A 22,622-nucleotide genomic window follows, 5' to 3' on the forward strand; every position below is an offset into this window, starting at 1 on the left:
CCTTGTTGTCTCTTCACTATGCAGTTCGTTTATTTAAACATTTCCAAATAATTTTAACTGGAAAACACCTTGCTAGCCATTCAGTTGTTATTTTGGGGGGGGCAGATTTCTTCTTTACATTTTTAGAAATCCATTTATATGGGATATAGAAGTATAATTAAGTTGGGAGAAGTGGTGGGATACTCTGATCCCTGAAGATAGTTAAGATAGGTTCCTCCCTATCTTAGTTCCTTTTCCTTTAGAATATGCTTTTTAAGGAATTTGTCTTAAAATGCATGTCGATGGGAAAGATGGCATGTGGGTCTATTTCACAGCCAAGCCTCCAGAAGAAAAAACATTCGTTTGTAAACTATTCCTTCTATCCAGGTATCCCTATGCATCTTAAGCAGTATATCTTGGAGACTCCAAAAGTTCTACTCTTACCACATTCTGCACCTAGTACATAATCTTATTATGTTCTATACTTAATACATATTCAGTTTGCTAGAAAACTAACTGTTGGAATAAATATGGTTGCCACATAGCTGCTGTCCATGCACTGCACCTTACAGTACAGCCTAGAAGGACTATAAGCAAAGCTGGAAGAAATAATAATAATAAACCGTAATTTTGTGTTGCTTTTAAAGAGGGGGTGGGGAGGCACAGGATATCCAGGGCCCACTGCAAAAGAATAGGGAGCCAGGCTCCCTAGCGCACTCTCTCTAATAATCCCTCTGTTTCCAAGCACAGAGCAGGAATTCTGCTACAGAGCTATAACCCTTCACCGCTTGTTGTTGCAAATCGCATTACAGTGGTACCTCGGGTTACAGACGCTTCAGGTTACAGACTCCGCTAACCCAGAAATAGTACCTTGGGTTAAGAACTTTGCTTCAGGATGAGAACAGAAATCGTGCTCCGGTGGCGCGGCAGCAACAGGAGGCCCCATTAGCTAAAGTGGTGCTTCAGGTTAAGAACAGTTTCAGGTTAAGAACAGATCTCCGGAACGAATTTAGTACTTAACCTGAGGTACCACTGTACTGTGTTTTACAATGGGGCATTTTTTTGTATTCAAGTTCCAAAACTGAAGTGCAGATCATCTCTTACACAGCTCTGTTTAATAACAACAGTCCTGTCAGAGCTGTCCCAGTTTTCGCTGTCATTAAAAAGGTTTTTACATTCTCATTCTTCTTTTTCCCAAGATAGCAACGACGTTTTAGGAAATGGCTTTGTTGTAGACGAGAAAGAGAAGCTTGATAAAGATGGTTCGCTCCAAACCCTATCAAGGTTTTTTTCTGTCCGGCTGACAGCTTCTCTTTCGTCAGGCTGGCACGAAGTCACTCGGCGTCTTTCACCTCCAGGTTCCTCCACAGGATCAGCAAACATGGAGGGATAAAAACCAGGGTTTTCTGTACATTTCCCTGTACATTACCTAACTGCCACAGGGGTTTCCCAAGAAATGGCAGCTGGGGAGAAAAGGGTTAGCCCTTTCCTCAATGTATGCAGCCACTCACACCCAACATCTCTAATGCACAGCGATTAAACTTAGGTAGAAACATTTCCCCAAGTCTAAGTGACCCCAGTGGCAGAGCTAGCTGCACCCGGGGGGCAGGGCAAGTGTCCCAGGGGTGTGCCGCCCACGCCAAGCATCCGGGGGGGCGGAGCGGCAATATCACCCCCCCCCTCAGGGATGACACCTGGGGCGCACCGCACCCACCTTGCTCCACCTCAGTGAAAAGGGAAAGGAGCAGCAGAAAGAACAGGGGCGGCCCACCATGTGGTTTCAGCCCCCCTCACCACTGTTCCTGCCCTTCTCATCTGTGCTGGGCCTGGGGGTAACCCGTGAAACACGGTCCAGGACTGATCCAGAATCTGAAGGTTCTGCTGGGAGTCAGTCCGACAGGGCCAAGGCAGGACACGAGGCAGGAAACCAGGCAAGGACAGGTACAGGATCTAGCATACAGCAATGTTGCTCCCACAACCTGGGGCCGGGTTCGACAGCCTTTTATCTTTGTCGGGGTAGCGGCCGGTCCTGATCCCCCGGCGACTCACCTCCCTGTTTCGCCCGAAGGCGAGCACTCCTCCTGCGAGTACTCAGGTCTCTCCTTCTCTCAGACCTCAGTCTCTGCAGCTCAGGAGATGTCGGTGGGTTACTAGACCCAGAGGCCGCCTCAGCCTCTCCTGACCCAACCAGTAGTGAAGCAGCTGTAAGTGATGGCCCAGCTGGAGGCAACATGGTAATCCCCGCATCTGGAGCCAGGGCAGGATCAGGCCCCTGACTCGGCCCAGCTGGAGGTTGTTGCAGGGGAACCTGTGCAGACTGGGGCTCTTCAGAATCAGGCCCCAGACTAGGTTCAGATGCCGCCTAAGGCAAAGGATCCGGTGCAGACTGAGTCTCCTCTGGTTCCGAGCCCAAGTCCCAGACCATCACATCACGAATGGTATGGAGCTCCCTCTGGCAGCTGAGACGGGGCAAGTGGGGAGAGGCAGTGGGCTTAGCTTTGGACCCACTACACCCTTGCAGAAGCAGCTTTCTCCAGGAGGCTGTTTTCTGGGAGATACTAAGCAGCATGGTTGGGCCCCACTGTGGCTGAATGCCATCTGCCCAACTAGCTGCAGCTGCTCAGGATACTCCCCAAACCATTGCACCTTGCTTTCAGTGCTGGGAAGGATATGGCAAGCTTGCTGGGGTCAGCTGGTTGCATCTCTGGTGGGGGCAAACCCAAAGAAGATACCCCCAGAGGAGTTTGTCATGTCTTTCAGGTGCAACAAGCTTGTATTACACTTACAAACACAATACATATATAAAAATGCATTTTCATTCATTTTCATTCCAGATCAACACCATCACATAACTATATGAATTAACAACCACTATAATTTGCTTCTGTGCAGCACAAATAACAACCAGTGATGGATCCCACACATTTTGAAGATCACAGTTATTTTCTATACGTATCTACCACATGAATGGTAGCAAATAGCCATACTTGGAAAGGTGGTGTTATTTTTCAAATGTCTGTTTCACACTTTTGCATTCCCTGTTAAGCAAATTTTCACTGGGGAGCAGTCTGAATCCTGACAAACTGTGGCTTGCCTGAAGTATGATATGCTGAAACAAGCCAGCCTCAAACTCTGGTTTATAAAGCTGACCGTTTCAAAAGAATGTCAAGATTAACCACAGTTTCGGAGTTGGATATAACAATAAAGTGTGGTTAACTAAACGCAGAAGTGAAAGCTTCCATTGTCTTCAGAATCATACTGCGCAGGAAAGAGTTGGCACAGAAACTCAAAGCTTGTAACCCGTGTAAATCTAAACCATGGTTTAACATCATGTCCAAACCAAGGCAGGCATTAATTCTGTGAACCTGCTGCATGCAACACATGAACCCTACCACTGAGCTAAAGACTTTCTCCTTGGTATCCAGCTTGCCATTACTAACCAAAGCAAATGTTTTTGGTCCCTCACATTGAATTCATGTGGAATTCAATTTCATCACTTAAGCTTGACGAAAGCCAGTGCAATAATTCATTGTCAGGATGAGAGTGTCCGTAATTCTCTCTGCTGGTTGAGTATTGCACAGTTGGGAGCTAACGACAGACAAGTAGCGAGTGTCATGTGGGAGGCACCTCTCGAGCAAGTCTCGAGGACTCTCTTTTATTGAATATTACATGCATTGCCACAGGTGCGCTTGTTGCTGATTGGTTAACACAAATACAATACAAGGGTTGCATATAGGCATTAATCACCAATAGAAGAATGGCTGAGAAAGGGAACACAGGGAACACGAAATTGGACAGGCATGAAAACCTCCTTAACTAATGATTGCTACAGCAAAACCTAGCAGGGCATAACTATTGTATTCCATAGATGTGGTCCACCAAGCAAAGAACAGAACATTCTGGGATAAGTGAAAAAAGAATGCTTCAGCTTAGATGTTTGTACTCATGTACAGAAGCAAATGTGTAGAAGCAAATGTGTAGAGGCAAATATTCCTATAAGGTGCAGCCCAGGCCCTGCTTTGCTATAAAAACTGTTCCTGCACACTTTCCCCCCATTGGTGCAAACCTAATTAAAGTCAGTGCAAGAACATATTGCCAAGATGGGAGTGTCGGCAATTCTCTCTACTATATTCTCCTTGGGTATAAATAGAAGGGGAAAAAACCCAGTTCATTAGTTAAGCAAGACATTTGAGCAGGGTCTCAAATTGAGCATCTAATCCATGAAAGGGTAACCTAAGTCGCTATTGTCACCTTTTGAATCCTATATAAGTTAGGTGGACAACTCCAAGCCAAAGGTACAATTTTGCCTGATATTGATTCGGCTTTCCCCCCCCTCCCACCTCTTCCCTGCTCGGAGAAACCATAAAGGTGAGCAGCCCGTGAAGAGATTAAAGGGCAGAGACACCTGTGCCTGGCCAACTACATTGTAAGTATACAGCTTTGTGTCTAAGACTGAGCTATTATCTATTTACCTGTGAACTGTTTCCCTGCCTGGAAAAGCCATGAAAAGGACTACGGGAGCAAAACATCTCTGAGTAGTAAGCATAGTGCTTCTTCTCTGAGATGGACCTGTTATCTATTTATTGGCTATCCTTTTACCTGTTACTGTCCACAATACTAGGATGATTAACCATTTTTAGTGAAAATATTCCACCCTTTCCATTTTCAGCCGGGGCGCTTATTTCTCTCTCTCATCTCCATCTCTCATATCTGTGCATGTCAAAATACAATGCTGTTTTCACAAAAATATGTAAGATACATCAAATATGGAAGTAGGCCTGAGTCAAAGAGGGGTCCATACGCTCAATATGAGGACAAGGTTTATCCAAACATGGGACTCATTTGGACTGGTAAAGAAAAAGCAATTTATATGTGTTGTATATGCAATATAACGTTGTGCCACTAGATGGTGATGCAGAGTCCCGTTTTTTCTCCACCTGTTTTCCCTGTTTAAATTTACAACGCTTTAAACTGAAACACTTCTTTGATGTTTTCTAGATCCAGCCATGGTTATGCTGATTGTGTAGACAGTTTTAAAGATACATATTAATAGGTTTTGTCTTAAAGCCGAATGCAATGGCCCTTGCTTTTTCTTCTCTCGTATCTCTTCCGTTCCCTGAGTGAAAGGGTGAGCTCATTTCCCTTGTTATAGCACTTTGCTTTTTTGTCTTTTGGGACAGATTAATATGAGTATCAGCGACATCATCAGCCCTTCTGATATTGCTGCTGCAATCAGAGACTGTCAAGGTAAAATTGTCTGTGTAACTAATCTAAGAGCTGCATCTAAAACACTTTAATACCACCCTAGCAGACATGGCTTACTCACAAAGAATCTTGGGAACTGTAGTTTCCCTCTCACACAGCTACAATTCCTAGCACCCTTAGCAAACCACAGCTCCGAGGATTCTGTGGGTGAAGTGATAGGCTTTAAATGTATGGCAATAATATGACGCAAAGGTCCATTAGTCCAGGAATGGGGAATCTAGGGCTCTCCAGATGTTGTTGTACTATAGCTCCCATAATTTCTACCTTGTCCATAGTGGCTGGGGTTGATTAGGGTTTGATTCCAACAACTTCTGGACAGCCACACAGATAGGCATAGTCCAGGAGGTTTTACCACTGTAGGCAAAACACCCCGCTGCCTCCCCCTGCCCAGCACTCTCCCCCCACAAATCCAGGCACCCTCCCTGCCCCCAACATTGCATCTGCACTGCTGCCCATCCTGCTGCTGCAACTACAGCCTTGCCTATTGCAGACCTTCCAAGTGTCCCTGTTTTCCAGGGACAGTCCCAGGTTTACAGAAGCCCAGTGGCGTAGCGTGGGTTGTCAGCACCCGGGGCAAGGCAAGTAATTTGCGCCCCCTAACCCGTGGATTTGTGCCCCCTAACCCGTGGATTTGTGCCCCCTAACCCTAACCCCCAGATGTTGCGCCCGGTGTGGCCGGGCCCCCCCCCTGCACCCCCACGCTACGCCACTGCAGAAGCCGTCCCAGTTTCTGATTTGATCCTGGAATATCCCGGTTTTCCTAAGAACATCCCTATTTTCATGGGAGAAATGTTGAAGAGCATGGAGTTACATGATCCCTGAGCCAAGGAGATAAGTAACCATACAACCTTTAGAAGATATTTGAAGGCAGCCCTGTATAGGGAAGTTTTTTTAATGTTTCGTATTTTATTGTGCTTTTATATATGTTGGAAGCTGCCCAGAGTGCCTGTGGCAACCCAGTCAGATGGGAAAGTATTATTATCCTCATCATCATCCCTAGTTTCATCAGAGAAATATTGGTGGGTATGCCACGGCTGCATCCAGGCTGCTGCCGCGACAGTGGCAGTGGTGAGGACACAGTGTTGGGGTGAGGGCAAGGGTACTGTGGCAGCAGCAGAGGTGGCATGAGCAGAACCACAGCATGGCTGGCAGTGGTGCAACAGTGGCAGTAGGGTGGTGGTGGGGCAGAGGTCAGATCTGCCCCTGAGGCAAATTCTTTCACCTCACCTCATGGCCACAGGTTCTCAGTCACTGATCTAACCCAAGATGCTGTCTTCAACTGTATTGTTGCATTTCCATTTGTAGTCTGCTTCCTCTCTGAAGATCTTAAAGAGGTTAAGAGCTCAAGGTAGTAGTTAGCCTGATGCCTACAGGACATTGACAAGCAGGACACCCCCTACCTATAGTTTGCTCCCAGCCCTAGACAACAGAATAAGCAGGAGGGGATCCAAACACAGCAGTAAATGAAGTATAATACACATTGCCACCTAGAGGAAGGTCTCCAAGAGACCTTGAAGTCCAGAGTCTTAAATTACCCAACTACACCAGTGTTCTGAATACACAGGTTCCAATTCAGTTGTTTTATCTATGTCTCATCATTGTATTTGATCTGTGTTTCATTGGTAAGTTCATTTTGTGAGCTACTTATGTTATTTTTCTCATTAAACAGCCTGTAGGTTTTTCTAAGTTAAATAAATCCCTGCAGCTGCCATTTTGAAGGATGCAATCACACATTTAATGTATGGTATGGTTTGGTTTGGCTGCCAAACTAAGGCCCGGGGGCCAGATCCGGCCCAATCGCCTTCTAAATCTGGCCCGTGGACGCTCCAGGAATCAGCGTGTTTTTACATGAGTAGAATGTGTCCTTTTATTTAAAATGCATCTCTGGGTTATTTGCGGGGCATAGGAATTCATTCATTATTTTTTTCCCAAAATGTAGTCCAGCCCCCCACAAGGTCTGAGGGACAGTGGACCAGCCCCCTGCTGAAAAAGTTTGCTGACCCCTGTCTTAAAGAAACCTGCTCTGGACCCCACACTCCTAAAGAAACCAGCTCTGGACCCCCTTATCGACCAGTCTCAAATCTTTCCTTTGGGGGGAAGGTGGTGGACAGGATTGGGCAGGGGGCACCTCCAAGCATTCTTGGATGCCACAAATTTCTTAGATCCTTCCCAACCAGGATTCGGGTCTGAGTTGACATTGATCACCCCGATGGATGACCTTTGAAGAGAGGAGGTTGGGGAGTATGACCCTGTTCCTGCTTCTTGATCTCCTGTTGGTTTTTGAGTACCTTGACCACAGGATCCTCCTGCGGAACTGGCACCGTTACAGGTGCCACACAATACTTGCTTTGCATTTGTAATAAATTGAACTTTTCATGTGGCAGCATCCCACACTTTGGAATTCCCAGCCTATTGACATCAGGCAGGCCCCTTCACGGTACAGTGGAACCTTGGTTCTTGAACTTAATCCGTTCCGGAAGTCCTTTCGACTCCCGAAACGTTTGAAAACCAAGGAGCGGCTTCCGATTAGCGCAGCCCCCCCCCTCCCCGAAACAATAGTCAACAACGGCATTGGATGTTTGGCTTCCAAAAAACGTTCGAAAACCGGAACACTTACTTCTGGGTTTTCAGCGTCTGGGAGCCGATTTGTTCGTCAACTAAGCCGTTCAAGAACCAAGGTTCCACTGTAATCTTTTCAGCACCTGCAAAAAAATATATTTGTTTAGGCAGGCCTACCCAGATGTGTACAATGTTGCTGTGTGTTTTTAATCTGTTTTCATCTTATCGTTGATTTTAATTATTTAAAAAAAATGTTTTTAATTGTTATTTTAAACTGTTTTTGGCAATGATTTCATTGTTTTATTCTGCTTCGAGGTTTGGTGTTTTTAGTTTCGGGGGGTTTTTATAGTCAAGCAGTATATAAATTTTATGAAACAATCAAATAAATAAACCATGCCAGAGACAGAAATGCATTAAGTCTGATCCACTCGACAACGGATCCCTCGCAGAGATAATGCAGTGAGAAGCAGGCATGTGTGAAAGAAATCTTAAAATGCCGCTTGTAAGTGCACACATGCACAGAAGCCATAAGAGGATATGAGCAACTTTTGGAGTCAGGATGCATAGGTACAAAAGAAGTGACCGTCTTCATCTGTATCCCAAGCTCCTAGGTAACAGCAGCTTTCTTTTTCTGTCTTAGCTCCAGATAGTTTCAACTACAAAAAATTCTTTCAGATAAGTGGCATGTCCAAAAAGAGCAGCAGCCAACTGAAGGATCTCTTCCGCATCCTAGACAATGATCAAAGCGGCTACATTGAAGAAGATGAACTGAAGTGAGGCTCCACCTCCCCTTTGCTCTCTTTCTCTGACTTTTGAAGTTGCCTAGACAACTCTCTTCCTTTTGTGTTTCTCTCATTTCTTTGGTGCGTCCTTGGTTTGAATATAAAATAAGCATGAACCATATTTAACAGACACCCTGTGCACTCTTTCTGGGTACGATGCCTATAAAGCACATTCTTCTCCCTCAAAGAATTACGGGCACTGTGGTTTGTTAAGGGTTACTGGGAATTGTAAACACTGGAAGGGTAAATCATAGTGCCCAGAATGCTTTGAGAGAAGGAATGTGCTGCAAATGCGCTTCAAAGACAGCGTCTACACAGCCTAAGCCCAGCGGTGGAGCAAGCTGATCGGGCGCCTGGGGCGGTGCGTGTGCCCTGCGCCCAGGGATGGGGTGGGGCCAGTCGGGGCAGGACGCTCCACCGGGCCTCCAAGGAGTCTGCCTGCCTGAGGGGGAGGCAGCGGGCGAACTGTTTGGGGCAGCGCAGAGCCTACGGGCGTGCTGCAGGCCCTGCAGTAAGTGCTGCCCAGCATTTTGTCACCCCGCTCAGTGGTGTGGTGTAGTGGTTAAGAGCAGTGGACTCATAATCTGGTGAACCGGGTTCGATTCCCCGCTCTTCCACATGCAACTGCTGGGTGACCTTGGGCTAGTCACACTTCTCTCTGAAGTCTCTCAGCCCCACTCACCTCACAGAGTGTTTGTTGTGGGGGAGGAAGGGAAAAGGAGATTGTTAGCCACTTTGAGACTCCTTAGGGTAGTGATAAAGCGGGATATCAAATCCAAACTCAAACTCAGACCGCCCCCACTGCACCCCTCTTCCTCCTCCCCTGTCTAAGCCCCACTGGACACAGCAGGATTTATTTTTGAATAAACATGCAAATTATTGAACCGCTCAATGATTTCCTGGGGGAATCTGCTAGTAGTCACTTCTACCATAAAACCTAATCAGCCTGATTTAAAATAGCACTAATATTGCGAGAAATCTTTAAAATGTGGGAGGTAAAAAATGCCTATTCATTTGCATCCCGCTTTATGTAACAACATTTTTTTAAACTGGGGGATGAGGAATCTATGGCCCTATATATGTTGCTGGAATCCAGTTACCATCAGACCTGTCTGCTGGCCATGTTGGCTCCGGCTGATGGGAGTGGAGTCCTTGAAGACTACAGGTTCTCAATTTCTGCTTTAGTTCCTTGCTCCTCTGACCGTTCTCCATTTGGTAAACTTGGTGCCCAGTTTTCCCTCCTCTCCACCGCCACCATCTGTCAGGGAGAAGAAAATTTCCTAGGCAACGGGGATTAGACAAATTTGTAGAGGATAAAGCTATTGGTGCCTCCTTGTTTCAATGAATATATTACCTCAAGTTAGTGTCATAGGAAGTGAACTTCTGAATACCATGTGTTGAGGATCAAAAGCAGGAGAGTGCTTTAGTGCTCCTGTCCTGCCCAGGCCTGAGATTGTCTGAGGCAGAGAGTGGGGGGTTCATCAAGTAGGATTTGTTGCATAGTCTTCTCCCCTCGCCTCACATTGAGAGTCCCTGTCCTCAAATGCCTCCAACTCATGGTCTGATTCAGAAAGCTCACGATTCAAGCAGCAGCAAAAGAGCAAAGTGGGTGTGATTTTCCTACCGAGTTCTTGCACACTTGCCTGTTCATGCTTAGCCGTGGTTTGGCCATACATTTAAAGCACTCTGATACCACTTTAAACAGCCTTGGCTTTCCTCAAAGTAATCTGGGAGCTGTATTTTGTTAATGGCGCTAAGATATGGGTAGGCAAACTAAGGCCCGGGGGCCGTATCCAGCCCAATCACCTTCTAAATCCAGCCCACAAACGGTGTGGGAATCAGTGTGTTTTTACATGAGTAGAATGTGTCCTTTGATTTAAAATGCATCTCTGGGTTATTTGTGGGGCCTGCCGGGTGTTTTGACATGAGCAGAATGTGTGCTTTTATTGAAAATGCATCTCTGGGTTATTTCTGGGGCATAGGAATTTGTTCATTATTATTTTTTTCAAAATATAGTCTGGCCCCCCACAAGGTCTGAGGGACAGTGGACCGGCCCCCTGCTGAAAAAGTTTGCTGACCTCTGCGGCTAAGAGTTGCTATGAGACCCTCACAGAGTTACAATTCCTAGAGTGGTTTAACAGTAAATCCCTTCTCACAAGGAACAATGGGAAATTGCAGCTCAGTTCGGGGAATAGGGGTCGCTTAACAACTCTCAGCACCCTTAACAAACCACAGCTCCCACAATTCTTTGGGGACTTAATTCCATGACTACTTAAAGCATTGTCACAGTGCTTTAAAGTTTAAATGTGTGGTGTGAATGTGGTCTTAGTGTTAACACAAACAAGGTCAGTGTGTAACTGAGGTTAACAAGGTTTCGTGTTGCTCAGGACTCCTCTTCAAGCAGTTGTATATTCAATGGCATTCAGTTGTATACACTTTATTCTTCCCTTACTAGGTTTTTCCTTCAGAGGTTTGATAGTGGAGCCCGAGTGTTAACAGCTACAGAAACCAAAACCCTTTTGGCAGCGGGAGACCACGATGGAGATGGGAAGATTGGGGCTGAAGGTACGAATGTGGCTGATATTGAGTGGTCCAGCATAGGTTAATCCTGTCACCTCTATCCACTGTTTCTGCCCCCTTCCCTTTCTCCTAGAAACTGGCTGACTGGCACCCTCTGTGAGATTAGTACTAAGCACAAATGCCCCAACAACCAAATATATGGGCCGACCTGCATCTCTCCATGAGGGTAGGCTCTTTCACCTATTGGTGATTCCATTCTGCAAGTATTATCCTAGAAACTGGCTCCTGGGGGAGTGGATCTGACTTAACAGACTTTTTCATGTTCTGCTCACTCTCATAGTGAACCAGGTCAAAGAGCCACGACCAACTGGGTATGTGGCCCTTAAATTCCAGGGAAATAGCTCTGCCCCATAGTCTCCCTCCCTCAGCCACCTATGCAGTGATTGGACTTAGAAAAGGTTTCATTTATGCAAATGAAACTTTTATGTACTAAGCCTACCTAATTGCTGCATTTTCAACATGGACAGCTGGGGAGGGGAGGGTTAATCATCTCCTTGTCCTGGTAAACAACACTTTAACAGATCGTCTTATGTGTGAGTAAGAAAGCAAACTTTAATCAGGGATTGCAATGGTACAGGTACAGATGCCTAAGGTGAGGCTATAGAGTTCTGTCCCAGCTCCTGCCAACCTAGCAGTTTGAAAGCACACCAGTGCAAGTAGATAAATAGGTACCGTGGAAGGTAAATGGCATTTCTGTGCGCTCTGACATCTGTCACGGTGTTCCATTGCACCAGAAGCGGTTTAGTCCTGCTGGTCACATGACCCGGAAAGCTGTCTGTGGACAAACGCTGTCTCCCTCGGCCTGAAAGTGAGATGAGTGCCGCAACCCCATAGTCACCTTTGACTGGACTTAACCGTCCAGGGCTTTACCTTTACCATGGCTTGTTGACACCCTCCCCCGGTGCTACGCAATCTCTAGGGGGAGAGGACAGGATGGGGCAAGACAGAGAGCCAGCAGAACTGTCCCCCTTGTATTGGGGTACCCATCCTTACTCTGGGGCTGTTCCCCACATATGACTTCCTCTGCCTCTCCTTCCTCCTCATCTAACAGCAACTGCTGCCGCAGCCTCAAGCCAGTTATCAACTAACATTACAAAAAGGTTCATTCATAGGAATAGGGCCTCTTCGCCCCCCCCCCAGCATAATTGTTGCACAAGCAGGCTGGGGGGGAGAAAGAGGTGGCTTTAATAAAATGGGTGACCTTTATCAGCTGTGGTTACACCCTTCCCAAAATGCTATACGAGCAGAAATACAGGTAGGATTCGAATTGGCTGATGCAGTTCTCTAACAAACAATCAAAAAGGTGTGCAGAATTGTGCAAACACCCCAAGACGCATTATATTAAGGGAAATAATTTACATTAGGGGAAAGACATACTTTAGGGAAAAGACATACCAATATGCTGACAAATTTCCATAAGGAGCATTACAAACTGATGCCAAGGTCACCTTGAGGCACATGTAAAATGTGGTTCGTAAGTGAATTATTATTAATCATCATCACAAGTGAGAAACCAAAATTGACAAGAGTCACCTGTTGCGACATTTAGCCCCGTTTCCTGGTTTCCAAAAGTGGCTATCCAAATGCTTCTGGAAACGCGAAAAGCAGGACATTAAGGGCAATAAGCTTCTCCCAGTTGTTCTCCACTCAACTGGCAATTCAGAGGTATACTGTTCCTGAATTTGGAGGTTACTAGCTATACATGGACCCATTCTCCTTGATGAAACCTAGTTTCCGTCCACATAGTCTAGCCTTGTCCAAATTTGTCGTTTTTGTTCCCTGGCACTGCAAAGTCTCACTCGCAAAGCTATAAGACTCTCAGTCCCCTACCTGTAGCACTTCCACAATTTCAGCCACTATATTCCAATATTTTTCACACCTATTTCATAACTCCCTTGCTGCCATATCTTGTGCTGTCACTACATGAGAGATTGCGGTGTAGACAAGCAACTGTCTGAATTATACAAGTCAGCTTTGCAAATGACTTTTTTCCGCTTTTGGTGCAGAATTCCAGGAAATGGTGCTCTCCTAAGGCATTGAAAATGACCACACGTGTCAGGAGAACTGAGGCATCTATAGGAGACGATCTTCTGAAAGCTTGTAAACCCATGAACCCATTGCTAATTTTCTTTTTCTCTTGACTGTGTGTCAATGGTTTATAGATTTAATGAGGTATTGCTACACTAGTTAATAAAGGCGATGTCATGCTAGTGTAGACCTTGGTCATTGTCTCATCAGTCACTGCACTGAAAATTACCTATATATTCTTGTTCTTTTGCCCTAGCCTATCCTTCTGACCTAGAGATGGGGCAAATGTGGCTCTCCAGGTATTGTTGAACTACAACTCCCATCAGGCCTGACCGTTGACCATGCTGGCTGGGACTGGTAAAAAGTGGGGTACAACAACATCTGGAGGTCATGGGTTCCCCATTCCTGTCCCAAACAATATTCCAAAATGTATAGTGGATATATTATGGTGAGTGTGATTTTTGATACCCAGACTCAAATCTCAAAATCTGTTTTGAAAAGCTTGTGGTCTTAGCAAAGGATGTTCCACAAAGTGGGCTTTGTTGGGGACCAATGCTGTAAAATTAAAAAGCCATTCCCACAACAATTCATGTTTTTGCAGTCAATCTTCATGTCATCATAGACATTAAGATCAGTCCCTATTTCTGGCCCACGTTTCTGGTGAATTACAGTCCTTGTTTTGGTCTCTTACGAATGCCCTGCTTAAATTTTGAATGGTTGCCATTCTTCAGTATGTAATTTCCTCCCCAGGGTCCCTCGACGTTAAGTAAGAAATTGCTGGATGTAGCCCAAGCACACTCATTTAATTGCATACACATGAACAATTAAGGCAGAATGCTGTACACAGGCTTTTCTCTTGTACAATGTAGCTGCAGCTAAACTAACTGTTGGCCACACAACAGGTAGGTATGAGGGAAAGATTTCATTCAGTTCACATTTAAATGTGACTCTAGCAAATTGTCACTTTTCACAACAATATGAGATCCCCAAACAAAGCCATCCTTTGAAATTCACATCCATCCAGTTTTTGCAATGCAGTTCTCCAACCAGATGCTTACAAAAAAATGCATATATGTGGTTATATACTAATAATTTATTATTTATACCCCAGCCACTCTGGACAGCTTCCAACAAAATATTGAAATTACATTAAAACATCAGTCATTAAAAGCTTCCCTAAACAGGGCTGCCTTCAGATGTCTTCTAAAAGTCAGATAGTTGTTCATTTCCTTGACATCTGATGGGAGGGCGTTCCACAGGGTGGGCGCCACTACCAAGAAGGCCCTCTGCCTGGTTCCCTGTAACCTCACTTCTCACAGTGAGGAAACCACCAGAAGGCTCTCGGCGCTGGACCTCAGTGTCCGGGCTGAACAATGGGGATGGTTGCAATGTGCAGAAAAATAATGATATTGGTGAAAATACAATACAAAAATGCACTATATTAGGAGAAACTGCATATAAAATAACATAGAAAAATGTGTTTATCAGGACAAATTTGCACCAAAATGCTTAAGAATTTTCATGAGGATTATTTGCCCCCAAATTACTGCACTTAAGATTGGAAAAATTAGAAACCTAGAGAGCTGAAAGTGAAAGAACCTGCTGTCCCTCATTGTAGGACATCTTGCTTGCACAAAGGGGCATCATAAGATGCCCAACAGAGCAATCCACTTGCCCCATCCCTGGTGTCATGCACCTGGCCTAGCCAATCCCTGATGTTCACAGGCTGAGCTCAGAAGAGGAGACCCCGATCACAAGCAACTGCTAATGCACAGGCTAGCTTATGACTGGGCTCCCTGATTGCACTGACATCCTAACTGTATGGAAACCCTGAGTGAGAGCAGCTGTGTACATATAAGGCATCTCTTCAGATATCTGTGCTCAACTAGCAGATATCAGGGGCCACCACTAATCTGGCCATGCAACATGAGAGCTGGCAGTCCAGTCATCATGTGATAACCCTTCACATAAATAACCCTCCTTCATATGTTACTTATTTCAAATATATCCTTAATTTGCATCAGGGTTGGGGGCGGTGATGCAGTTTTTTCCTCCTGCACCATTTTCCTATGAGAAACAGCTGCCCCTGTTCCAACTACACTTTGCCGCTGAAGGTGCTATTTGTAGTATATATATCATCACCATGGGGCAACAACAAGCTTTGGGAGTACTATTCCACCAGGAAAGCAGCACAGGGCAAAAGGTTTAACCCTTCTCTGTGCCACAGGCCTAATTCAGAGCGTGGGACCCTGATTGCTTTTCATTAATAAAATGGTGTGCCCAGTCCTAAGCATGCTATCTGCTACTGAAAAAAAACAGAGAGTTTGACCCTAAGATGTACTATTTCTAGTGGATGGTCTACATCACATTATGTCTTGGTTTTATACCACTGTATCTGCCATTGCTCTTTCCTCCACAACAATTCTAGGAATTGTACTTCCGTGATGTTGCTAGGGCTCCTGTGTTAAAGAAACCTTCAAAAATATACTGTGTACATGGCCTTCAAATTTTACTCTTACTGCTCCACTTCCTGTTCTGCATTACCACCACTGCTCTGATCAACATCTGCAGGTCCCCTAAATCGTATCAGAACTAAAAAAAACTCAAGAGTTTCCTAGTGAAAGAGATAAGTAGTTTATGTCTATAGCATGGATATATCCATAGCTGTCAACTTTCAGATTTGAAAATAAGGGATCAGCAACCTCAAAAATAAGAGATCAGCAGCCTCACCTGTCCTGGGGACAGTCTACGGGATATCTAGCAATCCAGGATAGCAGCAGGAAGCAGCGGGAAATGGCACTGGAATAAGGGAATTTCCCACACAAAAAAAGGAAGGTTGACAGCTATGGATAGATCTGAGGGACTTCCTGCTTTTTTGTGTGCGTCCTTCTCCCCCACTCTTTTCCAGTCTTTGCAGCAGGAGAAGAGGTATTGCTATTTAGTTTCCTGTTTGATCACCACTCCTCTCCAGCAACAATTGCTAGTTTCTTCAAAATAGCAGTGGCAGTGTTGAATATGCTTTTTTAAAAAAATGTTCAATAACATTTGACTGTGTAAACACTATAGCTTTAAAGCACAGAGTTATAATTCCCAGCAACCCTAAACGAAAGACAGTGTACAGAATTCTTGGAGGGAAAGGATGTGCTTGCAATGTGCTTCAAAAATATACTGTGTACATGGCCTTCAGGTTTTACGCTTCCTGCTTCAGTTCCTGTTCTGCATTACCACCACTGCTCTGACCAACATCTGCAGGTCCCCTAAATCATATCAGCCTGTTCTTGGTCATAGGAATGTTGTGAGTCTTAACAGTTTATAATGTAGAATGCTAACTCCTGAACCAAAAGGGTAAATATAATATTCCGCCCTCTTGCTTAAGAAAGTTGGGAGTTCTTTGTAAGAAGACTTTGCTGGACTGAGTGCAGGATTACTAAATTTCTGAAACATTTGCATGGGCATCTCTGCCAGGCCAGCAAATCCCTGACACACCCTCCACTGTTAGACCACTGTTTTGATTTTCTACTGGTGGTGCGCTTTTATGACTCAACAAGTTGTCTTGTTGGTTGAACCAAAATGAAAAGATGTGTTCATATGTGACATTAAAATGTGTTTTGAGTCTCCCTTATGCTTCTTTGTGTAGCGAATAAAACAGAAGAGAAACGGTATATACAATGCCACCCACGCTGGTTTTAGATTTGTGTTCGGATTGGATTAAAACAAAGAAATTGCAGTCTTTCCAAGGTAGTAGAAACCATGGTAGAAAACAATAAAAGCTTTTGGTGTGCTCTTCACATTTGGAACTAAAGGCATTTTGTCAACTACCGTAACTGGTGCAATTAACTGATTAACATCTTGTTTCATTTGCATTTCTGTAACTGAAGGTAGAGTCTGATGGTGTAGGCTTAAAATCGCCTATCCGTTCACATTAAAAATGCATCCGGAAGTCAGTTCCTTCTTGAATTAAAAAATGTTCACCAAACTTAAGGGGAAACTGATGACCTGGAGACGCCAGCTTTCAAGCGTGATGGGGGCAGGGGGGCCAAAGTTTGTGCGCAGAAAGTCAGAAGGAGATGGGAGCAGAGCCAAACACAGTGGCTGCATAGCTCTAATGGTCAGTGGCCCTTCCTTTGCCTCCTGCTACCAACACCACCGGTGAGAGGCTGCTTTGACCCACCTTCTTCTCCACGGCAGGAGGAGGAGCCTCCATGTTTTTTGGACATTGGGAGGCCCAGCTCCCACCCCTAAAATATTGGGGGGCCCAAAAGCTGGCACACCCCTGCCTGGAGAAGAGTTTCATATCAAAATCCTCCCCTAGGAAAATCTCCTTTACAGCACACAGCAAAGATAATCTGAAGAACCTTATTAATGATCTGACATTCAAGGCCATCCCTGTCTCAGAAGAACAAGATCAAAGATTCAATAGCATCTCCAGTCAAATGTGCAGGCAAACCTGATGCATGTTTATTCAGAAGTAAGGCCCACTGTGTTCAATGGGACTTACGCCCAGGTGAGTGGGCATAGGACTGTGGCCCCACCAAACCCAATGGGGCTTATTTTAGAAAAATAAACATGTATAGGATTATGCTGCGATACGTTTCTCTTACACATTTTCCATGGACATACACATCACTGCTATAAGTGCCCTAATGGCTTTGGGTTAGTTCAACAGAGGAGCATTGCCGGCAGTTTTCCATATAAACAGAAGGATAGTGCTTGAATTATGAGGGTCTAGACTCAGGCAAAGTGCAAAATAGTTTAAAGTCCATGGGAGGGAATTTCAGGACTTGATTCTTGTTACTCTAGAGCTGTACCAACTCCAGCTTTTATGAGTTCTTTGGTCAAGGTACCCTTCTATAAAGTAAGGCCAAGTAAGGCAATATAGAATCTATCTTTGTCCTCTTCTGTGTGACGGCTTTCAAGGTGCTTGAAGAAGGCTGTCATGCAAATTTATGCAGATGGCTCCTAATCTATTCCTTGTACTTCTCTTAACACATAATCCTCTTAGTAGAGAATGGTGAAGAAATTCAATTTCATTTGCATTTAAAACCGATGTTCTCAAATTCACACTTTCCAAAGCAATATGGGAACCAAACCACAGCCGTTCTTCAGAATTCACACAAATCCCACTTTTGTGATGCAGTTCTCTAACCAAACGTTTACAAAAATGAATCCTTGAGTGGGGAATGTGCATAGAAATGAAAGTACTAGTGAAAACAACATACAGAAATGCATTATGTTAGGAAAAATTGCACGCAAAAAAATGTGTGCGTTGGTTAAAACAGCATACAAAAATGTGTTTATTATGAAGAAATTCACCCGGAAATCTTTTCATGAATATTTTTTTTTAATCAAAAATCGCGAATTGCTGCAGAAATGTGAAGAACTGAATTTAAGATTGGAAAAAAATGAGAAACTGGGTGTTGAAACTGACAGATCCTTCCATCCCTACCTTTTGGTATATGAATAGACTGTATTCTTTATTGCACAACAAGCCAAATTATACAAGAGAAGTAAGTACAAAATGCAACAACTTATTAAAAAAAAAAATTGGAATACCCTCCAGCAGCCAGTACTAAGGCACAGCTCTTCAGCAGCTATCCACAAGCAATCACTAACGTGCAGGCCAGGGCCACACACGGCCCCCTCCTCCGCTCAGGTGAGCTACCAAGAAAGGAGGCCACAACTTTTATTGACTACAGATGAAGTTGTTTGGCATAGCCATTGGGTAAGCATTTGTTTTGGGGGCTGCTTACCAGAAATGACATCAAGGTCAACCCGGCAGCAGGGATTCCTATAACGTACATCAAATAGGGGGACCCCCACAAGGATCACAGCCTCTAGGAGCACTGAGTCCCAAGACCCCTGTCTGGGCAAATGGACAGAGGCAACTCCATCAAGGATCCCTTTAATGGGATAACCTATTTCTGGAGGAGAAAGGGAGGGTAAAACCTCGCAGGCTGATTTAAATCCCCCAGGAGCAGACCCAAGGGATGAGGCAGAGGAATAATAATAATAATAATAATAATTTATTATTTGTACCCCGCCCATCTGGCTGGGTTTCCCCAGCCACTCTGGGCGGCTTCCACAGAAACCAAAAAACACTAAAATATCATACATTAAAAGCTTCCCTGAATAGGGCCGCCTTAAGATGTCTTCTGAATGTCAGGTAGTTGTCCATCACCTTGACATCCAATGGGAGGGCATTCCACAGGGCGGGCGCCACCACCGAAAAGGCCCTCTGCCTGGTTCCCTGTAGCTTCGCTTCTCGTAATGAGGGAACCGCCAGAAGGCCCTCGGCGCTGGACCTCAGTGTCCGGGCAGAACGATGGGGGTGGAGACGCTCCTTCAGGTATACTGGGCCGAAGCCGTTTAGGGCTTTAAAGGTCAACACCAGCACTTTGAATTGTGCTCGGAAACGTACTGGGAGCCAATGTAGGTCTTTCAAGACCGGTGTTATGTGGTCTCGGCGGCCGCCCCCAGTCACCAGTCTAGCTGCCGCATTCTGGATTAGCTGTAGTTTCCGAGTCACCTTCAAAGGTAGCCCCACGTAGAGCGCATTGCAGTAGTCCAAGCGGGAGATAACTAGAGCATGCACCACTCTGGCCAGACAGTCCGCGGGCAGGTAGGGTCTCAGCCTGCGTACCAGGTGGAGTTGGTAGACAGCTGCCCTGGACACAGATTTGACCTGCGCCTCCATGGACAGCTGTGAGTCCAAAATGACTCCCAGGGTACGCACCCGGTCCTTCAGGGGCACAGTTACCCTATTCAGGACCAGGGAGTCCTCCACACCAGCCCGCCTCCTGTCCCCCAAAAACAGTACTTCTGTCTTGTCAGGATTCAACTTCAATCCATTAGCCGCCATCCATCCTCCAACCGCCTCCAGGCACTCACACAGGACCTTCACCGCCTTCACTGGTTCTGATTTGAAAGAAAGGTAGAGCTGGGTATCATCTGCATATTGATGGACACCCAGTCCAAACCCCCTGATGATCTCTCCCAGCGGCTTCATATAGATGTTAAAAAGGAAGGGGGTGTAGAGAGGGCGGGTCTCCCTGGGTGTAACCACTGGGGGGGGCCTGCAGCGCACCCGAGTCACGCATCTCTCCTGGGAGTGACGCGGTGGCTTGGGCACTCACAGGCCCCACACTGCCCCAAACGGTCCACCCCCCGCCTCCCCCTCAGCTGTAGGGCGGCTGAGTGGAAGGAGGCAGGAAGACTCCTCAGAGGCCCCGCCCCTGTGCACAGCTGGCCCCGCCCCTGGATGCATGGCATGCGCGCCATCCCAGGCACCCAATCGGCTTGCTCCGCCGCTGTCAAGAGAAGCCTGATTGTTCCCTCAAGCCTGTCCCCAGAGAGCCGTCTGCGCTAGCCCGCCATTGGCCAATTCGCCATGCTGTTGCGGAGCAGGAATTCAAGCCAGGAGCACAAGCCTAAGCTCTTGCCCTGGCAAGAATCAGACCCCAACACATAGCCCCGCATCACTGGGGGGCTGGCTGGCTGTCCTGCAAAGCTGCCACATCCCTATAAGATGGTAAGTGGAATTATCAATCAGGCCTTATCTTTAAAAAGACAGGTAAAAAGGTAAAGGTACCCCTGCCCGTACGGGCCAGTCGTGTCCGACTCTGGGGTTGCGCGCCCATCTCGCTTAAGAGGCCGGGGGCCAGCGCTGTCTGCAGACACTTCCGGGTCACGTGGCCAGCATGACAAGCTGCATCTGGCGAGCCAGCGCAGCACACAGAAACACCGTTTACCTTCCCCCTAGTAAGCGGTCCCTATTTATCTACTTGCACCCGGGGGTGCTTTCGAACTGCTAGGTTGGCAGGCGCTGGGACCGAGCAACGGGAGCGCACCCCACCGCGGGGATTCGAACTGCCGACCTGACGATCGGCAAGTCCTAGGTGCTGAGGTTTTACCCACAGCGCCACCCGCGTCCCTAAAAAAAAAAAAAAAGACAGGTATCACTTGACTATTATTATATTCTAGGTAGGGTCGACCCTAATGGGAAAATGGCCCACGCAGCATGGAGTTTATGTCCAGCTATAAATTTCTTTGGCTTCTTTTTATTTTATCAGACCATAACTGAGAGGGTATTATTTCTTTATAATATTTTTATCCTAACTTACCACAACACAAAATCATTTTATAAATATGCATACATATAAACCAACGTATCTATACACTAACAACACTCAAAAAGAAGCAGATCTTAACAAACGCCAGCAGTGGCTTAAAAAAAAAACATACACAACCATTACGCAGCAGCGTGTATCCATAAAAAGGTATTTTAAATAAAGTACATTTTATGGTGCTGAAATGAACAGAGAGTGGGTGGCAAGAAAGCGCCTCCTAGGAATCTATTCTGTAGCCTGTGGATGGCCTTCCTCCATTATGTAATCATCCACTTGTGGGATGTATCTTCACTGAAGCAGTCAAATACAACATTTACTATAAAAAAAATTGTGTATCTGAAGAAGTGTGCATGCACACGAAACCTCATGCCAAGAACTAACTTAGTTGGTCTTTAAGGTGCTACTGGGAGGAAATTTTTTATTTTGACTATGGCAGACCAACACGGCTACCTATTTGTAACAACATTTACTGTTTCCTAGAGTGGACACACAGGGGAATGTTGCTCCAGACAGGGAGGAGTTCCTGTCATCCCTGCTCTGAAGCATCCTCCGCCTGTGTGTGGCCAGGTAGATGGGCATAACCCTAGCAGACCCTACAAAAGGGCTAGCCAGCAGCATGCAGCTGATCCTTTCAGAGTATGGAAGCCACAAGGTAGAAAGTCTGAGGCCTAGCTCAGACTTCTTTTCTCTACAAATGTAACTGTTAACCACAAGATAAAGCCTGCCTTCAGGATACTACCATGTACCGAATGTAAGTCAACCTTACCATTACTTTGAAAGAAGACTGTCAAGTTTATTATTATTTTTAAGAGGGAAATACAGTGGTACCTCGGGTTACATACGCTTCAGGTTACAGACTCCGCTAACCCAGAAATAGTGCCTCAGGTTAAGAACTTTGCTTCAGGATGAGAACAGAAATTGTGCGGCGGTGGCGCAGTGGCAGTGGGAGGCCCCATTAGCTAAAGTGGTGCCTCAGGTTAAGAACAGTTTCAGGTTAAGAACGGACCTCCAGAACAAATTAAGTTCTTAACCCGAGGTACCACTGTAAAGGGGAAATTTACCAGGAACATTCCAATCTGGACAAGCCAGACTAGATTGCTTAACTTAAATTATTCTAATGAATCCATCAATTTGCTTCCAGCAATGTGCAAGGGAAGGTGCTCTGCTACATGCTCACTAGTGTGAGTGGGGAGGGATAATATTTAATCAATATATCTTCTCCTACTTTCCACGACATTCCCACACCGCTGGATCTCCATTAGAATGTAATGGGTATATCAAGGACCACCCATATTCCCTTATA

The 22,622-nt window shown here is 45.6% G+C and overlaps 1 protein-coding gene across 1 annotated transcript; it reads left to right on the forward strand.

Annotated features, from left to right (window-relative positions):
• Positions 1 to 4,366: 4,366 nt before the first annotated feature.
• Positions 4,367 to 13,197, forward strand: LOC309519214 (parvalbumin, thymic CPV3; the record flags this gene model as incomplete). Its single annotated transcript, XM_082199987.1, has 5 exons — positions 4,367 to 4,405; positions 5,160 to 5,226; positions 8,444 to 8,576; positions 11,041 to 11,150; positions 13,172 to 13,197. Exons 2-5 carry the CDS (start codon positions 5,166 to 5,168, stop codon positions 13,195 to 13,197), a joined length of 330 nt encoding a protein of 109 aa, XP_082056113.1. The 5' UTR covers positions 4,367 to 4,405; positions 5,160 to 5,165.
• Between the last annotated feature and the right edge of the window lie 9,425 nt (positions 13,198 to 22,622).

The sequence above is a fragment of the Podarcis vaucheri genome (assembly GCF_965113315.1).
Source record: "Podarcis vaucheri genome assembly, chromosome: 14".
NCBI classification, from domain to species: domain Eukaryota; kingdom Metazoa; phylum Chordata; class Lepidosauria; order Squamata; family Lacertidae; genus Podarcis; species Podarcis vaucheri.